At 40.6% G+C, this 18,367-nt stretch overlaps 1 protein-coding gene across 4 annotated transcripts in view; it reads right to left on the reverse strand.

Annotated features, from left to right (window-relative positions):
- Positions 1–416: 416 nt before the first annotated feature.
- Positions 417–18,367, reverse strand: part of LMX1B (LIM homeobox transcription factor 1 beta) — a 132,403-nt gene continuing 114,452 nt past the window's right edge. The window contains exons 3-8 of one of the 4 annotated variants that reach the window (XM_044306504.1): positions 10,821–11,053; positions 8,250–8,428; positions 7,354–7,431; positions 7,183–7,249; positions 3,664–3,804; positions 417–1,254 (exon numbers count right to left, since the gene is read on the reverse strand). In XM_044306504.1, coding sequence (XP_044162439.1) covers positions 1,097–1,254; positions 3,664–3,804; positions 7,183–7,249; positions 7,354–7,431; positions 8,250–8,428; positions 10,821–11,053 — 856 coding nt within the window. In that variant the 3' untranslated portion in view covers positions 417–1,096. Of the gene's footprint in view, positions 1,255–2,579; positions 2,709–3,642; positions 3,805–7,182; positions 7,250–7,353; positions 7,432–8,249; positions 8,429–10,820; positions 11,054–18,367 lie in introns of those variants that run through there. The other 3 variants (XM_044306503.1, XM_044306505.1, XM_044306506.1) reach the window with 3 other exon arrangements.

The following is an 18,367-nucleotide window of genomic DNA, read 5'->3' on the forward strand; positions in this document are numbered from 1 at the left end:
TTGCGTGAAAAACGCAGAATATAGAACATGCTGCGATTTTCACGCAACGCACAAGTGATGCGTGAAAATCACTGCTCATCTGAACAGCCCCATTGAAGTGAATGGGTCCGGATTCAGTCCGGGTGCAATGCGTTCACCTCACGCATTGTACCCGCATGGAATTCTCGCCCGTGTGAAAGGGGCCTTAGGGGCCAACTGTTCCACAAAACACGGAATGCACACGGACATCATCTGTATTTTTTTTAGATCCATGCTTTGCCATGTGCATGACCTTTAAGGTAAAGCAAATCCGGAATTCTAGGAAATTTATCAGTAGTTTACCTTTAGAAAATTAAGAAGTAACATTTTTGAGTTGACCATTTATAAAATGACAGAATTCTTTACTGTTGTAAGTTTTATTAAATTAGGTTGTTTTTTTTTTCTTTTCATTTTTTTTTATCCTTTTTTCATCTTTAAAGCACCTTAAAGGAACATAAGACCATTAATTTAAAATAAAAAAAAATAAAAAATGGGATTTCTCTCCAGAAAAACATGCAGTCCTTCCCCTGACGGCAATGACTCTGAGAAATCATCGTCCAGCTCGTATGATATAATGGCTAAAAACTACCCTTCTTGTCTATGGAGAAAATCAAATCAAAATTTAGAAAGAAAAAATAATAATAAAATAGTTTAAAACGTCACATTTACAATAACTTGTCACAGTTCAAATTTGATAATTCCACATCACGGTGACACTCATGCAGTTTCAGAGAAGACAAGGGAAACCTTTTATCAGTGGCTTCGGTTTTCCGATACTCTAGAGGGGAAAAAAAAAATCTATTTTGTACACAATTCTATACAAATACTGTATTCTTCCATTTTATTTTTTACAATTATCGTTCATCTTAAATGGAAAAAAAATTGAGGTCGCTGCTCATGCTTTTTTTCCAAAGTTTTCCGGGCCTTGAGGTCATCCAATCGCTTGGTATGTTCTGAACTTTTGCTCACAGCTCAGCTCAGAGGGGTTCGGGGAGGAGAACTGCACAGATATGGCTGTCGATAGTCTCTAAGGGTCCGTTTTTTATTGTTTTTGTAGGGAACAAAGTGTCGGAAGCCCTCATGATGCAAAGTAGGAACTCTGCATGGAATACAGTCGGTCAATAGGGTTTCCCACTCTGGCTTGCATTGAATTGACTTCTGAGGAAGCCAGGAAGCAGTCACTGAGACTTGTTAACGAGGTATCACTGTCGATATCGTGAAATATGGTGTCATTACCTGGTAGAAAAATAGATAGCCTTTATTATTAGTATGCAAAAACACAAAAAAAATTCATACAAACTAAAAATGCATGATAGAACACAAGTAATATGAGGCGCAATAATGGAATTCGGCACAGGGTACCAACCTCGGAGAATGCTACAAGAATAAAAAATGTGACTTAAAAATAAAATATGATATTATGCTTTGGTTGTTGTTATTAGTAGCTTGTATTTTGCTGTTAAAAGGGGGTGTTCAGCCAGATTTTTTTTTAAAAAAAGTTGCAGAATGGCTTAAATAAGTAAAAAAAAAGAAATATAAAAAAAGGAATATTTACTTTACTAATCCCCCACTGCTCCCATTCCAATGCTTCCTGGTTTACCTTTTGTCTTAATTTCATGGTCCTCCTCAACACAGAAGACCTCTAAGGCAATCACTGGCTGAGGAGGGTCACTGCTGTGGCCAGTGATTGGCTGATCTGTCACACTACCTGAGTCGAGAAAGACCAAGAAGTAGACACTGGCAGAGGACCCAGGAAGTGTTGGGTCGAGAGCATCAAGGGATCGGTAAGGTTTCTTTTTGCCTTTTTAATCAAATCTGTTTTTGAATTTTTTTCCAGCCATACAACCCCTTTTAGATTCTACTATTCCTTGTCAAACAAAGCATTACTTAAAGGGATATGCTAGGGCAAAATAGCCACTGAGACTGCTTGACCATTGCTCTAACAATCTCCTTTTCACCATAGTCTAACCCAGTAGTTTGGAAGGATGGTGGACTTGAGTGCCCCATTCCAAAAATTCTACAGGCCTACAGGTGCCCAAAAAAAATTACTAATTAGTTTTTTTAAGAAAAATTTTGTAGAATGCCATCTTTTCTCATTGGTGGGACCTTTTAACTCTCTTATATCTTTCTTAGTAATAATGGCCTGGTGGGTCATATTGAAAGAACCAGACTATGCATGGGGGAAAAAAAAAAACTTTGTGCAATTAACCCACCAACACATCAACCAAAACAACCATCAACCATATAATCTAAGCCTTCACCCATCATAGTCACTGCTATGGAGGTTCATTAATGGCTGGTAGTGAAGATGTATATGGAATTTAAGCACAAACTAGACCTCTCATTTAAGCACTACTTGCCTTGACTGTGTGTCTGAGTGTGGTTCATACTCCTGGAGCAGTATATAAAAATTTAGCTCTAGTCTTCAGTGGAGGAGCTCACCTCACCTACATGGTCCAAGAGACTCATGGGTGTCTTCTGCTGTTTGCCTGCACCCCAGGCTGTGGTTGTCAATCATGACCGCATAAGAAAAAACCCATTGCCCAGAAACTTGCAGGGATAACTGTGAGATATCTCTGTACTGAGTCCTGGTCAGAATCTGAGTGCTTCTAGGCTTCATGAAGACACTCATAGAACTCCTGATCGACACAGATTACGTAGGTGAAACTTTTATGGTTGGCACCTCCATTCTAAATAAAAAGTTTCTCTTTAAGTGTTTTTGGTTTTGTTTGATGCAACTATTTATATTAGATAAGCTCATAAGGCTAGTGTTCAAGAACTCTAAAGGTGCCCATACACATTAGATTAACGTTGACTGAACCAACCGATTTTGGTGGGATCAACCAACTATCTGATGTGTCTTAGGAGGTGTCCAGACTTTCCAGTGGCATATGCTGTTGATAGAAAGAAGGATCGGGCATGTTGAATTTGACATGCCCAAATCTGGTCTCCAGCAGTGACTTACTTCTCTCTCTCTAATTTTGCCGACAGCTACAGAAGGTGTATTGGCAACTTTACTTGAATCCCCAATTCCAAAACCTCCCATCCGAATGTTGTACTGTTTTTGCCCAACAGAAGGGAGCAAAACAATGCAAAATAGGAATGAGAGAATCGGTTCATCTCATCAACAAGAGCTCCTCACCTCTGAGGGCTGTTCATGCTGATATCTTACCCAACCGCCAAGTGCATCTTCAAGTAGCAGCACAAGCGAATAGGCTCTGCTTCCTCTTTAGGGGCAGTGACTGTTCATGCAACACTACACTTCCAGATAGTGGTGCATAAACAGTCATTTGTCCCGAAGCAGAAGTAGAGCCGCCACGCTTGGGTCTCTACTCGGAGAAGACGGAAGATTGTCAGGGTCAGGTGAGATGTCCGGCCCTGTCGATCAATTTCTTCAGGTGAAGAAATCTGGTTGAAGTGACAAACCGATTCATACGATGACGAATATAATTTGGTGAATAATATGACCAGATTAAATTGGACATTTCCATTAAAATTGCAATAATATTTACACAGGCAAAGATACTGAAATATTCTCCTTCCAATGGGATTATACAGGGGTTATCATGACATTCTATACTTGGTGCAACTCAGTGTCAGGTGTACAAGGTGCACGCAGCTTACCATAAGGATTCATGTGGTCACCTGGCATTTGAGGAGGGGTGAGTCCTTGCTGGAAGGGGTCTGTGCTGTAGCTGTTCTGATCCATCGTGACGATCTGTTGCTGTGGGGGGGCCAGTGGGGCGTATGAGGTCATCATCCCTTCCATGCGGCTGGACATGACCTCTGACGGGTGACAAGGAGCCAAATTAATGCACTCAGTCCTGCAAAGCTTTGTTATCTGTCTTATCATTTGTTTTGGTAAATGCTAGCTGCTACATAGACATAGGTACCCATTTTCTTAAGTGCGAATATCTACTGAGATTAAAGGGGTTGTCAAAGATTGCAAAAAAAAAAAGAAGTCTGAATGTTATTAGTATTGTAAGGCTACATTCACACCAGTTTTTGTAATGGCCGTCATATGGCTGTTTGAATTGAAGTCAATGGGACTATTTGCATGGCCATCAAGGCCAGACGCACCTTATTGAAATCAATGGGAACATTTGTAAAGGCTGCTTAAATAGGAGTACACCCATAAAATTGCAGTTAAAAACTGGTACACTTGTACTCGCAGACCTGTCCTGATGCAGAAGGTCCTGCGCTCCCAGCATGATGACAGTGCATAAAGGCGCCATCACACTGGGAGCGTAAACATTATTACTGCTTGGGGCCACTATGGGGGTCATTATAGTTACTGGGGGCCACTATGGAGGACATTATTACTGCTAGGGGCCACTATGGGGGACATTATTACTGCTGGGGGCCACTACGGGGGACATTTTTACTGCTAGGGGCCACTATGGGGGACATTTTAAACATTGGGAGACACTATGGGGGACATTATTACTGCTGGTGACCACTATGGGGGACATTATTACTGATGGAAGACACTATGGGGGACATTATTACTGCTGGGCTCCACTAGGGGGGAACATTTTAAATGTTGGGGGGACACTATGGGGTACATTATTACTGCTGGGGGCCATTATGGGGGACATTATTACTGCTGCGGACCACTATGGTGGACATTATTACTGATGGGGGATATTACTACTGCTGGGGGCCACTATGGGGGACATTTTAAACGTTGGGGGACACTATGGGGTATATTATTAGTGCTCAGAGCCATTATGGGGATATTATTACTGCTGAGAGCCACTATGGGGGATATTATTACTGCTGAGAGCCACTATGGGGGATATTATTACTGCTGGAGGCCACTATGGGGGACATTATTACTGCAGGGGGCCACTATGGGGGACAGTATTACTGCTTGGGGCCACTATAGGGGACATTAATAATGCTGGGGGCCACTAGGGTGGGTATTGTGCATATTGCACTTTTTTAAAAGCAAAAAAGCCAATGAAAACAATGGATTTTAATGACCATTAAAAGCGAGTGCAAAACGGCCATTAAAATGTCCAGATCACCAGAAAATGGATGCAAAAATGGTTGAAAAATGTGTGAATGTAGCCGCATTCAAGTAAATGGGACTGAGTTGCAATATCAGACATAGCCATATCAGTCAGAGTGGGCCTGATTTCTGAGAATAAAAAAAAAAATCTGATACTTTTTTCCAATCTCTTGACAATCCCTTCTCTTTGACAGGATGGAAATTTTAAAAAATTCAATAACAAGTTGAAAAGAAAGGGCAAAAGATATTGTATTGCTAGATAAAAGAGGTTGTGATGTGTAGTAGGCTCACAGGCTGAAGCACTATTTCAGACACACAGCTTCAAGGCAAGGTAAGTGAGACTGTTCCCGGCTATTATTGCTGCCGATTCTCCTCCTTTGGATAGAGTTCCTCATGCAGTTTAGGATACACAGAACACTTGGTTTGGAGATTTAGAAAGGTTTAAACTAGAATTAAGGCTTTACAAAGGAGTGGGATTAAGTTTAAGGTTCGGATGGATAAAGTTTGGGAAACATTTTTATTTTGGATAGGAGTCAAATTATATTGATGTTATTTTTAGACAGCTTTACATATTGGAGAGATTTCTTAAACTTTTATTATGGTTTTGGTTATGGCTAAGGTTTTTGGCAGTATATGATATTCAGCATTTGAGACGAATTGATACAGTAGGTTTAAAATATTACTAAATTTTCTTTCTTTTTTACTGGTAATCTTGGGGGATTTTCAGAATTGTAGATGCTCAAGCTACTGTTTCACTCTTCCTGTCGGGGTTTAGGTATTTTTGACAAGACTAGCATAGTCAGAAACCTATTCTTATCGATAGGACACCTGAGGAAACCTATCATATGCCAATGGGATCTATCAGGATTTAGTGGGATCTATTAAAAAACTGTCTTTTTACTTTCAAACATCGGTTTAGGATTAGAGGGGGGGTTATTAACAAAAAGTGCAAAATGGGAATCTTCATGTACCCCATGCTTAAATTAATGCAATCACAATATATTAACCCAACTCACTCTGAAACCTATTAAAAAATATACAATGGCTAAAAAAAATTAAATAAGTTCAGGGTTCATTACACATCCAGATGAAAAAACTGGGTTTAGGAGGACCCTCGACGGTCCCTATTGGGACACGATAGTACTTAAAGTCTAGTAATCTAATTAAGTAAGTGATAATACATTTGGGAGTCAACAATTTGCCTACATTAATCATGCAGATAAACTATGGTTAAAGGTAAAGCCAAGAGTAAAAAAGGCACAGAAGATTTTAAATTTTTAGGACTTATTACACACCCAAAAATGGGGTTGAGGAGGACCCTTGGCGGTCCCTATTGGGACATGATAGTACTTAAAGTCTGGCAATCTAATTAAGTAATAGTACATTTGGGAGCAAACAATTTGCCCACATTAATCATGCGGATGAACTATGGTTAAAGGTAAAGCCAAGAGTAAAAAAGGCACAGAAGATTTTTAATTTTTAGGACTTATTACACACCCAAAAATGGGGTTGAGGAGGACCCTTGGCGGTCCCTATTGGGACATGATAGTACTTAAAGTCTGGCAATCTAATTAAGTGATAATACATTTGGGAGCAAACAATTTGCCCACATTAATCATGCGGATGAACTATGGTTAAAGGTAAAAGCCAATAGTAAAAAAGGCACAGATTTTTTTATTTTTAGGGTTCATTACACACCAAGGTGAAATAATGGGGCTGAGGAGGACCCTTGGAGGTCCATATTGGGACACGATAGTACTCAGTCTAGTAATCTAATGAGGTAGGTAATTGATAATACATTTGGGAGCTATCAATTTGCGTATATTAATCATATGGATGAACTATGTTTAAAGATAAAAACCAAGAGTGAAAAAGGCATACAAAAGTTTACATTTTTAACAGCACACTAGTAAGCAGTATAAATTAAAATGTGCCTAGCTATTATTAACAAAAAGTAGTGACATCACTGAGAAAAGGTCATTTAAGCCAGCTCATTATAGATCCAATAACCAGATGGCTTAAGAATGAAGAAGGTTTAGTAGTTCTCATCGCAGAGTCAAGATATGAATAAAAGATATACAGGTCCTTTACATAAACTACTACGGAAAAGTGTCAGAGGGAGAACTATGATAAACAGTTATGCTAGTTACCTTGACCAAGTCTTTGAGAATTTTGTTGCTCTTGCTGCTGTTGGTGTCTTCGTGCTAATTTCTTCATCTGTTAAATAAAACCAGGAAATATGGGTTATACATGGAAAGAAATAAGTACAGTAGTGATATATACTGTGTATATATATATATATATATATATATATAACATACCTTTGCTCTTTGGTTCTGAAACCACACCTGGACCACTCTCACACTAAGTCCTGTTTCTGCTGCTAACGTTTCCCTCACCTGTGTAGAATTAAGAGCAATTGGTTATATTCAATGTCATCAGTTATCATCCTATACAGTATAATAACAGATATGCATGTTCATAAGGATATATATTACAGTCAATAATATAACAACATAAATGGCGGTAGTTTTTCTTCTCTTGAGAACCTTGTCTTTTTTTCTACTTCTTTCTGTATATTGGTTCTTCAGTTTCATACAATGAGATATGAGATCAGGCTTTAAATTGTACCTCCACTTATAAAACAACTTTCCATAAATAAATAGTACAAGTGAATATAAAAAACGTTATAATATATCTTGTTAAAGAAAAATGTGTATATCTGGTTTTGTCAGGCTACTTTGCTCTTTCCTGCTTTTAATATTGATGTCCTTGGAGAGAGGGGAGGGGATGAGAGGCACACAAACTGCAGTTTCTTAGATCTAGTACACTTAGCACTTTTGACTCTACTATCTCTAGTAGGACAAGTCTCTAGCAGTCATCAGAGTAAGGTAATAAATCAATTAGTAGCTGACAGCAGCCTCCTTATCCCTCCTCCTCTCTCCATTGACTTTTTTGTGTGAGGCTGTAGATGGAGATGGTAGCTAATTGAGATAAGAGACTGAGTGAAAGGAAAGAGGAGGAAAGAACCCAGTAGGAAGCATCATCCTTTAATAAGATATACTACAAAGTTTCTTATATTCACCTATACTATTCATTTCCTAAAACTTGTTTATAACTGGAGGTACATGTTAACAAAATGTTGCTTCTACAAACAAACTATTGAAGCAACTGTTACACAACCTGCAATGTTTCCATAAAAAAATAAGGGTCATACCTTTCGACAAGGCTTTGAAGACACCTCAAATGATGCTTTAAATGCCCTTCTCTGCTGCGTTGTGAGGATTGTCCGTGGTCGCTTAGGCCTCCTTGGGTCTTTACCATCATCACTGCCTTTTCCCTGACTTCCATGACATTTTGCTGGCTTTACGTCACCATCTTCATCATCACTCTTCACTGTAATATACATTAAAGGCAATATATAAAAATATAAGCAAGGGGTTACATCTGGTTATTTCACATTTCAGCAACAACAGTAGGTTTGAACAATTTACATTGAGCCAAAGCATCAAATTGCACTCATTTTCACTGGTACATTATGGTGTGAAAATACAGTAGGCTGAGGAAGCAAATACACATAACAAGGGGTTAAACAGGAGAAAGCTGAGGTGTTGGAGGTGAAATAGGAGTAGAAAAAAGATAAGAAGATGAAGGAGGAAGAAGATGGAGGATGTAAAAAAAAAATGAAGCGGAGGTGTTTGAGGTGAAATAGGAGGAGAAAAAAGACAGATAAGAAGATGAAGGAGGAAGAGGAAGAAGAAGATGGAGAATGTGAAGAAAAACATGAAAAAAGAGAAGTGAAAGTGAAGTGAAAATAGAGTCAATGGAGGAGATGGAGATAAAGATAAAGATGACGAGGTATAAGAAGAAGGAGGAGAATGAGAAGAAAATGAAGACAAATAAGTTGGAGGAGAGGAAAAAAGAAGGAAAATGAAGAATGAGGGAAAGAAGAAGAAAATAAGAAGGGGAAGAGATGTAAATAATATGAAGTAGGAAGAGATGGAGAAGCACAAGGAAAATTACGAGAAGGAGGAGGTGGCGAAGAAGAAGAGAAGTAAAATAACAAGAAGCAGAAGAAAATGAAAAAGGAGTAAAAGACAATAGACAAAGAACTCTACAAATTCTTGCAAATTTTGTATCTACTCTGTTTTTCCTTTTTTTAAAACTTTAAGTCATTTCTATGAATGAGTCCTCAGAGAATCACTGGCTTCATTTTACACCGCCATATATATCACATAGACAGACTCTTACATGCTGGACCACCAGACATCTGTGTGAAAATGTGGCAAACCCATAAAATACCTTGAACAGCAGCGTAATAACACGCAGTGATATAATGACTTGAGCAGCAATAATGTAATATGCAAAGCTATAAAATAAAACGCTAGAGTTATAAGAACCTGCAGAGATATATAATGTCATGCTGTGAGTGAGAGCGTACAGTGATATATCACTTAGGCGCATACTGTATACCGTACACAGAGGCATGGCATTCTGCTGCAGAGTAACCCATAGAACATAGCGTAAAGCAAATACAATACAATAAGAAAATATACAAAAGTAAAACAAAAAAGCAGGCTCATAGTAACATACACAGTCATATAAGGTACATTTACAAAGTATTTTTCTGTAGTTCCAAAATTCGATACTCTTTCCCTTTAAGGGACAGTTTACAGTTTAGTTTCCAAGATTAGAACCAATATTGAGGTTCATTTTTTGCCTTGAAGGGACCCTGTCACCTGGTTTAGAGTCACTAAACTAACGGCATGCCCTTGTGCAGCTAGGGTTTATGGCCTCAAAACTGCCTAAAGCAAACCATCCATCTCCACAAAATACAGGAAATACATTTCAAAATTATCTAAAAGAAGAGTCCGGGACTCTTTCTCAGCGGCATCAAGCCTGAGGACAACACACCACATCAGGGGCGTTGCTAAAAGCTCATGGGCCCTGGTGCAAGAGTTCAGCTTGGGCCCCACTTACCTTAGTGCTTTATGGCCAGGGGCAGGGGAGTACTAGCCTTCGTGCTTCCTAAGGCAAAAATTGAAACGGCAAACCCCCTTCATGCCAACTTCTTGACCTAACTCCTTCCACCCAGCCAGAGGTGGAACTTGACCAGCATGTACGTTCTATAATACTGGTGTCTTCTTATGCGGCACAAGAGTCTTTGGGCCCCCTCAGGCTCCTGGGCCCAGTAGCGACTGCTACCTCTGCACCCCCTACAGCTACGCCCCTGTTCTCACCTTACTGCACATATGCCCAATATGCAATGCATACTTTGTGAAGTAAGATGCACTCTCCTTGGCTTCCTGAACCTGAACCGCAGCTGCCTAACAGCATGCCTGTGGTTTACTGGCCCCAAATCAGGTGACAGGTTCCCTTTAAATTTTATTGGTAATAGGTTTCGATCCCATAAGGCAACCTATGAATTTTCGAGGGTCCTAAAGATATAGATGATTTTAGACAATAGATTTGGGACAATGTCAAATATATGCCCCCCCATTCTGGAACATTCGTGTTCAGTTCTGTGCTATGGTCATGACAACTTATTGTAATATGGAGTGTCTCCAAAAAGTTAGCTCAGATTTTCAATACAGATGGGCAATATGCCGCATCTATGAAGGGTTTCAAATAAACAAGACTCTACCTTTCCAGACCCACCGTTGACTCAATGCTCCATCATCTCATCATATAACATTTATAGACCACTTAGTGTTCTTTTAGTTTAACCCCATATTTATGCTTTTCTGGTGTACCCCTACAAGTCCCAAGATCATGAATGCTAACTCACCAGAATCTGACTCATCTGGACTCCCAGAACTTAGAAGGTCCTTTTCCTTTTCATAGTCACTTTTACATAAAAGCTGTCCCTCCTTCAGTACAAACTCATCTCCCTTCCTCAGCTGTCGTTCACACACACAGCAGCAGAAGCAGCTCAGGTGATACACACACTCCAGGGCACGCATGACAAATTCTGTCGGAGCAATCTTCTCCATGCAGCCGCTGCATTTTGCTGCAAAAAGCCTGAAAGAGATACATGAATAATAGTGAATTTAGGAAACAGTTTTTGCAACTTTTTTAGAGCTGGACATCTAGTTTTCTCTGGCAGCGCTAAAGCAACAAGAGATGCATCTTTGTATAAAATGGCTAAACATAACATCAAAGGGACTCTGTCACCTCCAGAATCAGTTTCAAAGAAAGTATACTATCATGTACGTCTAAGTGCCTTAAAGAGGTTGGCCCATCAGACATTGATGGTGTATCACTAAGATATGTCAAATAGATGGTCCCACCTCTGAAACCTGCTCCTATCTCCAGAACAGGGGTCTCAAGGTAAATGAAGAGCAGCTACACATGCGTAACCACTCTCCATTCACCATTAGGGGAATTCCAAAAATAGGTGAGCACCAGCTCAACTATTTTAGGAGGTCCCATAGTGGTGAAAGGAGTAGTGGCTGGGCTTGCACAGTGCACTCTCCATTCACCAGTATCGGTGAAAAAACAGCCAAGCTGTTAACTAGTCGTGACTCATTCGGCTATTTTGGAGACTCTCATAGTGATGAATGGAGAGCACTCTGCACATGAGTAGCATGCTCTCCTTCACCTCGAGAGAACCGTTCTGGAGAGGAGCAGGAAAAGAGGTTGGACATGCATCAATGTCTGAGACCTTTAAGCATAAACATAACTTTCTTCAGAAAATCTTAATTCTGGGAAATGTTACATTTCATTCTTATGCAAATAAGGCAAAGAGTAAGGTTCTGATCACCCACTGATCAAACATTAATGGCCTGTCCTAAGGTTAGGCCATTAATGTTAAAGTCCCAGATAACTCCTCCAATCTCTGGTCTATTGCTTTGAATTAACCAAAGGAGACTGTGAGGAAATGTAGAGTATAATAGACTGCAGAAATAATGCTCTGCTTGTGACAATGTTGTTGCTATATAAACTATCTATCTATCTCTCTGTCCATCTATCAACTATCTATCTAGCTATCTATCTATTTCATATCTATCTATCTCTGTATCTATCTATCTCTGTATCTATCTATCTCCATTCTGTATCTTCATCTTCATCCCCGGGATAGTACTATATAAATAACAGCTCACCTACATCATATGACTCAGACATTGATTGGACATATAGGCACATGATGTAGGTGTGCTATTATTTACATATAATCGTCGGATGATTCATGAGGAGTATACACTCGCTGGGACACTCTCCACCATCTGTTTAATGAATGCCTAATTCTTTATCTATGCAGCTCACATCTAGCGTTAAATTTGGTCCTTCTCTTTTCCTTAGCAATTTCATTTCCATGTTTACTCTTCCAATATCTCTCCTTCTGCCGCTCCGCTGTCTCTCTCCAACCCTTCATTTCCTTCTGTGTATCCACAAACATGTTTAATTGTTTTACTACGCCTTTTATTATAAGGCCAGAGAACGGGACTATGATGCACGCATTAAGCATGCTTCAAGAAGCTTTAACTATAGACCTAACCCCAACAGGAAGTTTTCAGAGCAAGAGGAGACACAGTACTAGATAGGGCGCTATACCAGGACTCCGCTTGCGGAGAATATGGCAATGGAATATGGAAAGACTAATTGGAAGTTAAAGGGGTTGTCTCACGAAAAATATTCTGCAGTTCAAACCAGCACCTGGATCTGTAATTAAAAATTTAGTATAGCCAATGAGCTGTTCATTAAAATGTATCTGTATAGTGTAACGCCCCAGAGTGGCATTACCACCTTTGCACCCCGCTACTGTCTTTACTGGTTAACCTCATGTCATCATGTGTATTTATTTCAGGTCCAAACACTGTTCATTCCTATTTTGTAACTGTTTATGTTCAATTGTAAAGTACCTGGTTCACCAGTAGGTGGCAGCAAGCATGGCAGAGCTACAGTTAGAAAGAATGGAACCCTCCTTTCCATTCTAACTCTCCCTCTAAGGAGGCAAGGGGACTAGTTAGTTAGAGGTCAGTCTAGTACACCCCCAGATAGGGGAAGGGTGTGCAGCAGGTGCATGTCCCTGCTGGACGTGCCCCAGCTAAGCAAAGCAAGCCAGCTAGAGCACCTTCAGTTCTGCTGGACATAGAGGCCATAGCCTAAAGCCTCAGAAGCCAGGATGAGATTTCCCTGGACAAATCTAGAGTCAGACCAGACTACAAAGTGAAGTACAGACTAAAGAAGAAGCAAAGATTCTATTTAAGTCTGTTAGTACAGCAGAGCCACAGAGCAACAGATCTAGCAGAGAGCAGTTTGCCTGCCACAGTTTTGTTCATGCTAAAGCCTGCTGGGACCAAGACAAAGTCTATTGAAGTTGAAAAGCAAAGCTGCTTTTCAACTTCATCACAAGGTCTGGACTCAATTTATTCTTCATCCCGAAGTTAACTTTTCCCCTTTTTCTGCTTCAGGCGACAATGCCTGGGGTCCAGCGTATCCAGGTCGGAGCACCAGGACACGTGCACAAAACATTAAGGGGCTCATCCCCTCAGCTGCAGCAGAAAAAATACACCGCTGTTTCTGTGGAGCATCAGCATTTTGCATGATTACTGTTGGGAGGGGTGATGTTGGGTTATGAAAACTTTAATCTCATGTGTATGGCCACCGTTAGATTGAAGCTGTGATGATCTGTACAAAGATTCAAAGTGGTACCCAAAACCCTGGACTTGGGGCAGATACCCCGTGGTCCCCCCCTATGCCCTTCTTCAGATAGACAATATTCACAAGCTATGTCTAGAAGTTCAGAGAGAACCCTGTTGTTGAGGATCCTCAACATTTTGGATAATAATACTGTTGAGGGGTGATGCTATATGAAAAAAGTCTAGATATTTCAGCTTAATGTGTTTGTCAGGCTGAGAATCAGACTGTGTATGGGGATCTATGGAGAACTTCTACATTTTAGAAATATCAAACATCTTCAGGATCAGAGAACCTCTCTCCAGCATGGTGCCAATGAAAGGTGATGTTGGGACATTTGACAATCTAGCAATCTTGACATTGGCCGCTTTTCAAGAACGAGCTGAATAGGAAGAAAAGACAAGAAGACTGCACAACAGTGTCTTCATACTGTTCTTCTGAAATCAACGTAACCCGTTTTGGTTTGGGTTGGGGGCGAATCATGACAACAGTCATCTTTATGAATTTCTAGGTTTCAGCCATTGCGGGTGATTTCTTGGAGAGGTTTTGCCTCTTTAACGTTGATAAAAAGAAGCTACATAAACCACGCATCTCGTCCATATTCCATTTTATAACGTCAGACGTGCTAGGACTCCTACTACATCCTTATTTATTGCCTTCAATAGTCCTGTCGACTCCTCTAGTCCCTTTCTGGTGTAACTGAGAAATTGTATATAACCGTTATTTGTAAAGGGTTATCAACAGTTAGTAGGCCCGACGTTAACTCTTTCTAGAATAGAATGAGTTAAAATCCTCTTCTATCTGATAAGCACATTCAAAGCCGTAAAGAGAACAAGTGATATCCGTCCCTCCTCCCTGACTAATAAAATACTTCCTGTGGATTCTCCTTTATGACCGATATCTATCACAAGGCTGAGAAATTTACGAGGACCCCTCTCGTTATTGCTCCAAGCTTTCGAATTAAAACGATTTTTCATTTCCAAAAGTCTTGCGCGCTGTTGTTCCTAACAGCTCTCTCCTGCCCCCTGCTCCGCTTCGTATCGGTGCACAACGACACCCTAAAGACTTCATGTGTAATATTCTCAGAATAGGCATGAAACAGCTGCCGGAGAAGGAAAGAGCTTTAACTGCAATTACGCTTCTGCTTAACAATTAGAACTTATAGAAAAACAGCACAATGTTCTTCTGAAGGTAAAGAAGGATTTGTATGGCCAGAAGCTTGTACATTTTTGAATTTTTTTGGTGTAGCTTGAATAAATCCTAAAACTTAATGATGAATATTCCAGTGACTATTGATTGACCAGAAATATCAAGGAATATATTAGAGATCTTTCACCATGGCAGCTAAAGGTACTTAAACATCTTCGATAGCTGTTGACCAAACTCAGCTCTTCTGGTGGACACAGCTATCTTTTCTAACTCCCACATGGACACTTAGCTTGGCCGAGAATGTATATGTTGTCTATGGAGAGAGAGGAGAAAATCACCTTTTATCTTCCAGGAAAAAAAAAAAGGATTGGGTGTAGAAATTCAACGCGCCTGATCCTTCTCTTCTCCGACAATATCTGTCTGGGAGTGTCAGTAACCCACAATACACATTAGGCCTTGTTCATACTTCAGTGTTTGATCAGTGATTTCTATCAGTGATTTGTGAGCCAAAACCAGGTGCGGGTCAAAACCACAAAACAGGTGCAGATCTTTCCATTATACCTTATCTCTGTGTAGGCTTCACTTTTGTTTTTTTGTTCACAAATCACTGAGGGAAATCACTGACCAAACACTGAAGTGTGAACGAGGCCTTAGACAGTCAGCAGTAGTTTCCTGCTGAAAAACATGGATTCGGCCAACAGTAGACTAATGTGTGTGGGCTTGTAGATTGCATGGTGGACCCAATGGGCTGTAAAATACTTTGAGGGTCTGCTTCACTGACTTTTTGGGTACTGTGCATGTAGAAATTGAATATATATATATATATATATATATATATGTATGCATTCAGCTATGCTGGTTGGGTTTTATAAAGATGCAGTGACCTCAAGATGCAACCTACTGGTCTTATAAGAAACAGAGCCATATGGAGGCCCCATCAATGTCGTTGCCCTACATCAGAAGTCTCCAACTTTTTGTACCTTGAGACATAGCTTCAATATGGAGACCCCATCATTGTTGTTGCCCTATATCAGAAGTCTCCAACCTTTTGTACCTTGAGTAGAGACTTCAATATGGAGACCCCATCATTGTCATTGCCCAACATCTAAAGTCTCCATCCTTTTGTACCTTGAGAGATGGCTTCAATATGGAGACTCCATCATTGTTGTTGCCCTACATCAGAAGTCTTTAACCTTTTGTACCTTGAGGAGTGACTTCAGTATGAAGACCTCATCATTGTCATTGCCCTACATCATGTCTCCATCCTTTTGTACCTTGAGAGATGGCTTCGATATGGAGACCCCATCATTATTGTTGCCCTACATCAGAAGTCTCCAACCATTTGTACCTTGAGAGATAGCTTCAACTTTGAGTGATGGTTGAGAGCCATATTGAACTAAAAAATGGAGGCGTGATATACTAAGTATGGAGAAACAAAAATTCATAAATTTCCAAATACTTACAGATATATGTTTGAGTGGGAAATTAGACTTTTACATTACCGTTCATATTGGCACTGTTTGATGGACTATAAATCATTTATAACTAAGGACTGAGCTACAAAACAGGGAGTCATGAGGTCCATGTGGCTCCTGAGTGTGGGAGAACTTTGTTACATCATAGTATTGGCAGGAATAATTAGTTGTTAGCACTGGGCAAATAGTAAATAAAAATGTGTCTACCTTTGAGGATCTCCACCACCTATGACCCCCAACCAGTAATTCCTGCGAATTGTCATGGTCTTATGTAATAAGTAAAGTGAAAATCAATACGAAGAAGTAATCTCTAGACAATAGGTTAGATAATGATGTCTACTGGCCAGCTTGGTCCGGTAAAGCCATTTTTCTGGTTCAATGTTGCAGACCTCTTATCAAAGTGATGATATCATCTCCGTTTTAGGATAAAAGCCTCATGCTCAAAATACAGTGAAGCTGCAGGGACTCTATGGGCATGTAAAGCCTTAGGGTGAGTTCACACTTGTCTGATTTGTTACAAGGATTACTGTGGCTGTCCAAGTCATCTAAATGGGTTCTTCAGAAATCCATGTAATTGCCCTCAAAACCCTTTTCACATGAATGGGTCTAAATTTTTATTTTTAGCAACGAATTTTCCACATGTGATGTACCGTAAAGAGGGACATACACTTTACATTAATTTTGGCCAAACCTGGAGATTTTTAGCAGGAGTAGCGCACCATCTAATGTAAAGGGGGCGACCCAACGTTACCTTGACGGCTGAAGTTGGGAACATAAGAATCAGGTTGTCGGATTTCAACATGCCCGATCCTTTTGTATAGTTTACGACTAGTATTCTGCTTACAAACACTACCTAAGGCATTAGGTCACCAGGCAAGCTTCCGATTATGTCACTGTTCACACCACACATAAGTCAATGTAGGTTCATATCTGCATGCCTGCCTCCAATGTCCCGTCACCTATCCTGACATGTCTGTTTTACTAGCTATTTGCATTCCCCATGTAATAACAATCCAAGAGCATCTATTCTTATAGCTGTATGTTGTTCTGTCCCTCTATTATTCCTGCTGCAAGTTTACGACTAAATGTACAACTGGGCATTACTAGTTGGAGGTCGGTGTCCCTGCACAGTCAGAGTGAAAACGGGCAAGAGAGCAAAACGGGCAAGTGTGTCCACCGCTCCATTCGCTGCTTTGTGACTGCCGGAAATAGCTGAGCAATGTATAGCAGTGAACGGATGACACCCAGAACCACTGCCAATCAGCCGGCGCTCTTCCTAGGCCATGAGACGTCACGTACATCGGTCACATGGCCTAGTTGCAGCTCGGCCCTATTCAAGTCAATGGGGCTGAGTTGCAATACCAAGCACAGCCACTATATGATGTACGGCGCTGCGTTTGGAAAGGATCGGTCTTTATTATTAATTTCTGGATAACCCCTTTGAATCAAACTACTGAAATATTGAGTTAGTTCTATGAGAAGAAGGCAGGGCAGGGGCATAGCTATAGGGGGTACAGCAGGTGACCCCGTTACAGAATTAGATCTGGGGCCCAGAAGCTTCGGGGGCCGCCTCTCCTGACTATAGAAACCCAGAGGCCTTATACTGGACAGAGCTGGCTCTGTTAGGACGTGGAGCATTGATCCGTTGGCATATCCTTATATATACCGGAGTGGGAATGGCGACGCCGGGAGCTAAGAGGGGATAAAATGTTGTACAAATAAGGTGACATAGTGAACACAGGATCTTCGGAGGGCCAATAATAGAGCTGGCACACACAGCCCTGAATGAGGCGCTGGTGACCCCAGGGATCTCATGTTAGCCGTGTGTGTACAGGTGCTTCTGATCCTTATCCCAAACACAGATGCAGATAAAGCGTCTTATCACATGCCGCTGTTTGCAGAGCACTTCTCGGCCTTTCACTCCCACTTTGCCTCTTCTCTCCTACTTATCCTCCCTGTTTAATGGAGCCCTGGCGATGCCAAAGTATCCCGTCAACGTTCCTGGGTTTCTCTACTTTGGCAACCATAGAGACAGGAGATTCTCAGCATCCCGTTTCTCGGAAGCTGGGAT

This window comes from Bufo gargarizans, chromosome 9, assembly GCF_014858855.1.
Source record: "Bufo gargarizans isolate SCDJY-AF-19 chromosome 9, ASM1485885v1, whole genome shotgun sequence".
NCBI classification, from domain to species: Eukaryota; Metazoa; Chordata; class Amphibia; order Anura; family Bufonidae; genus Bufo; species Bufo gargarizans.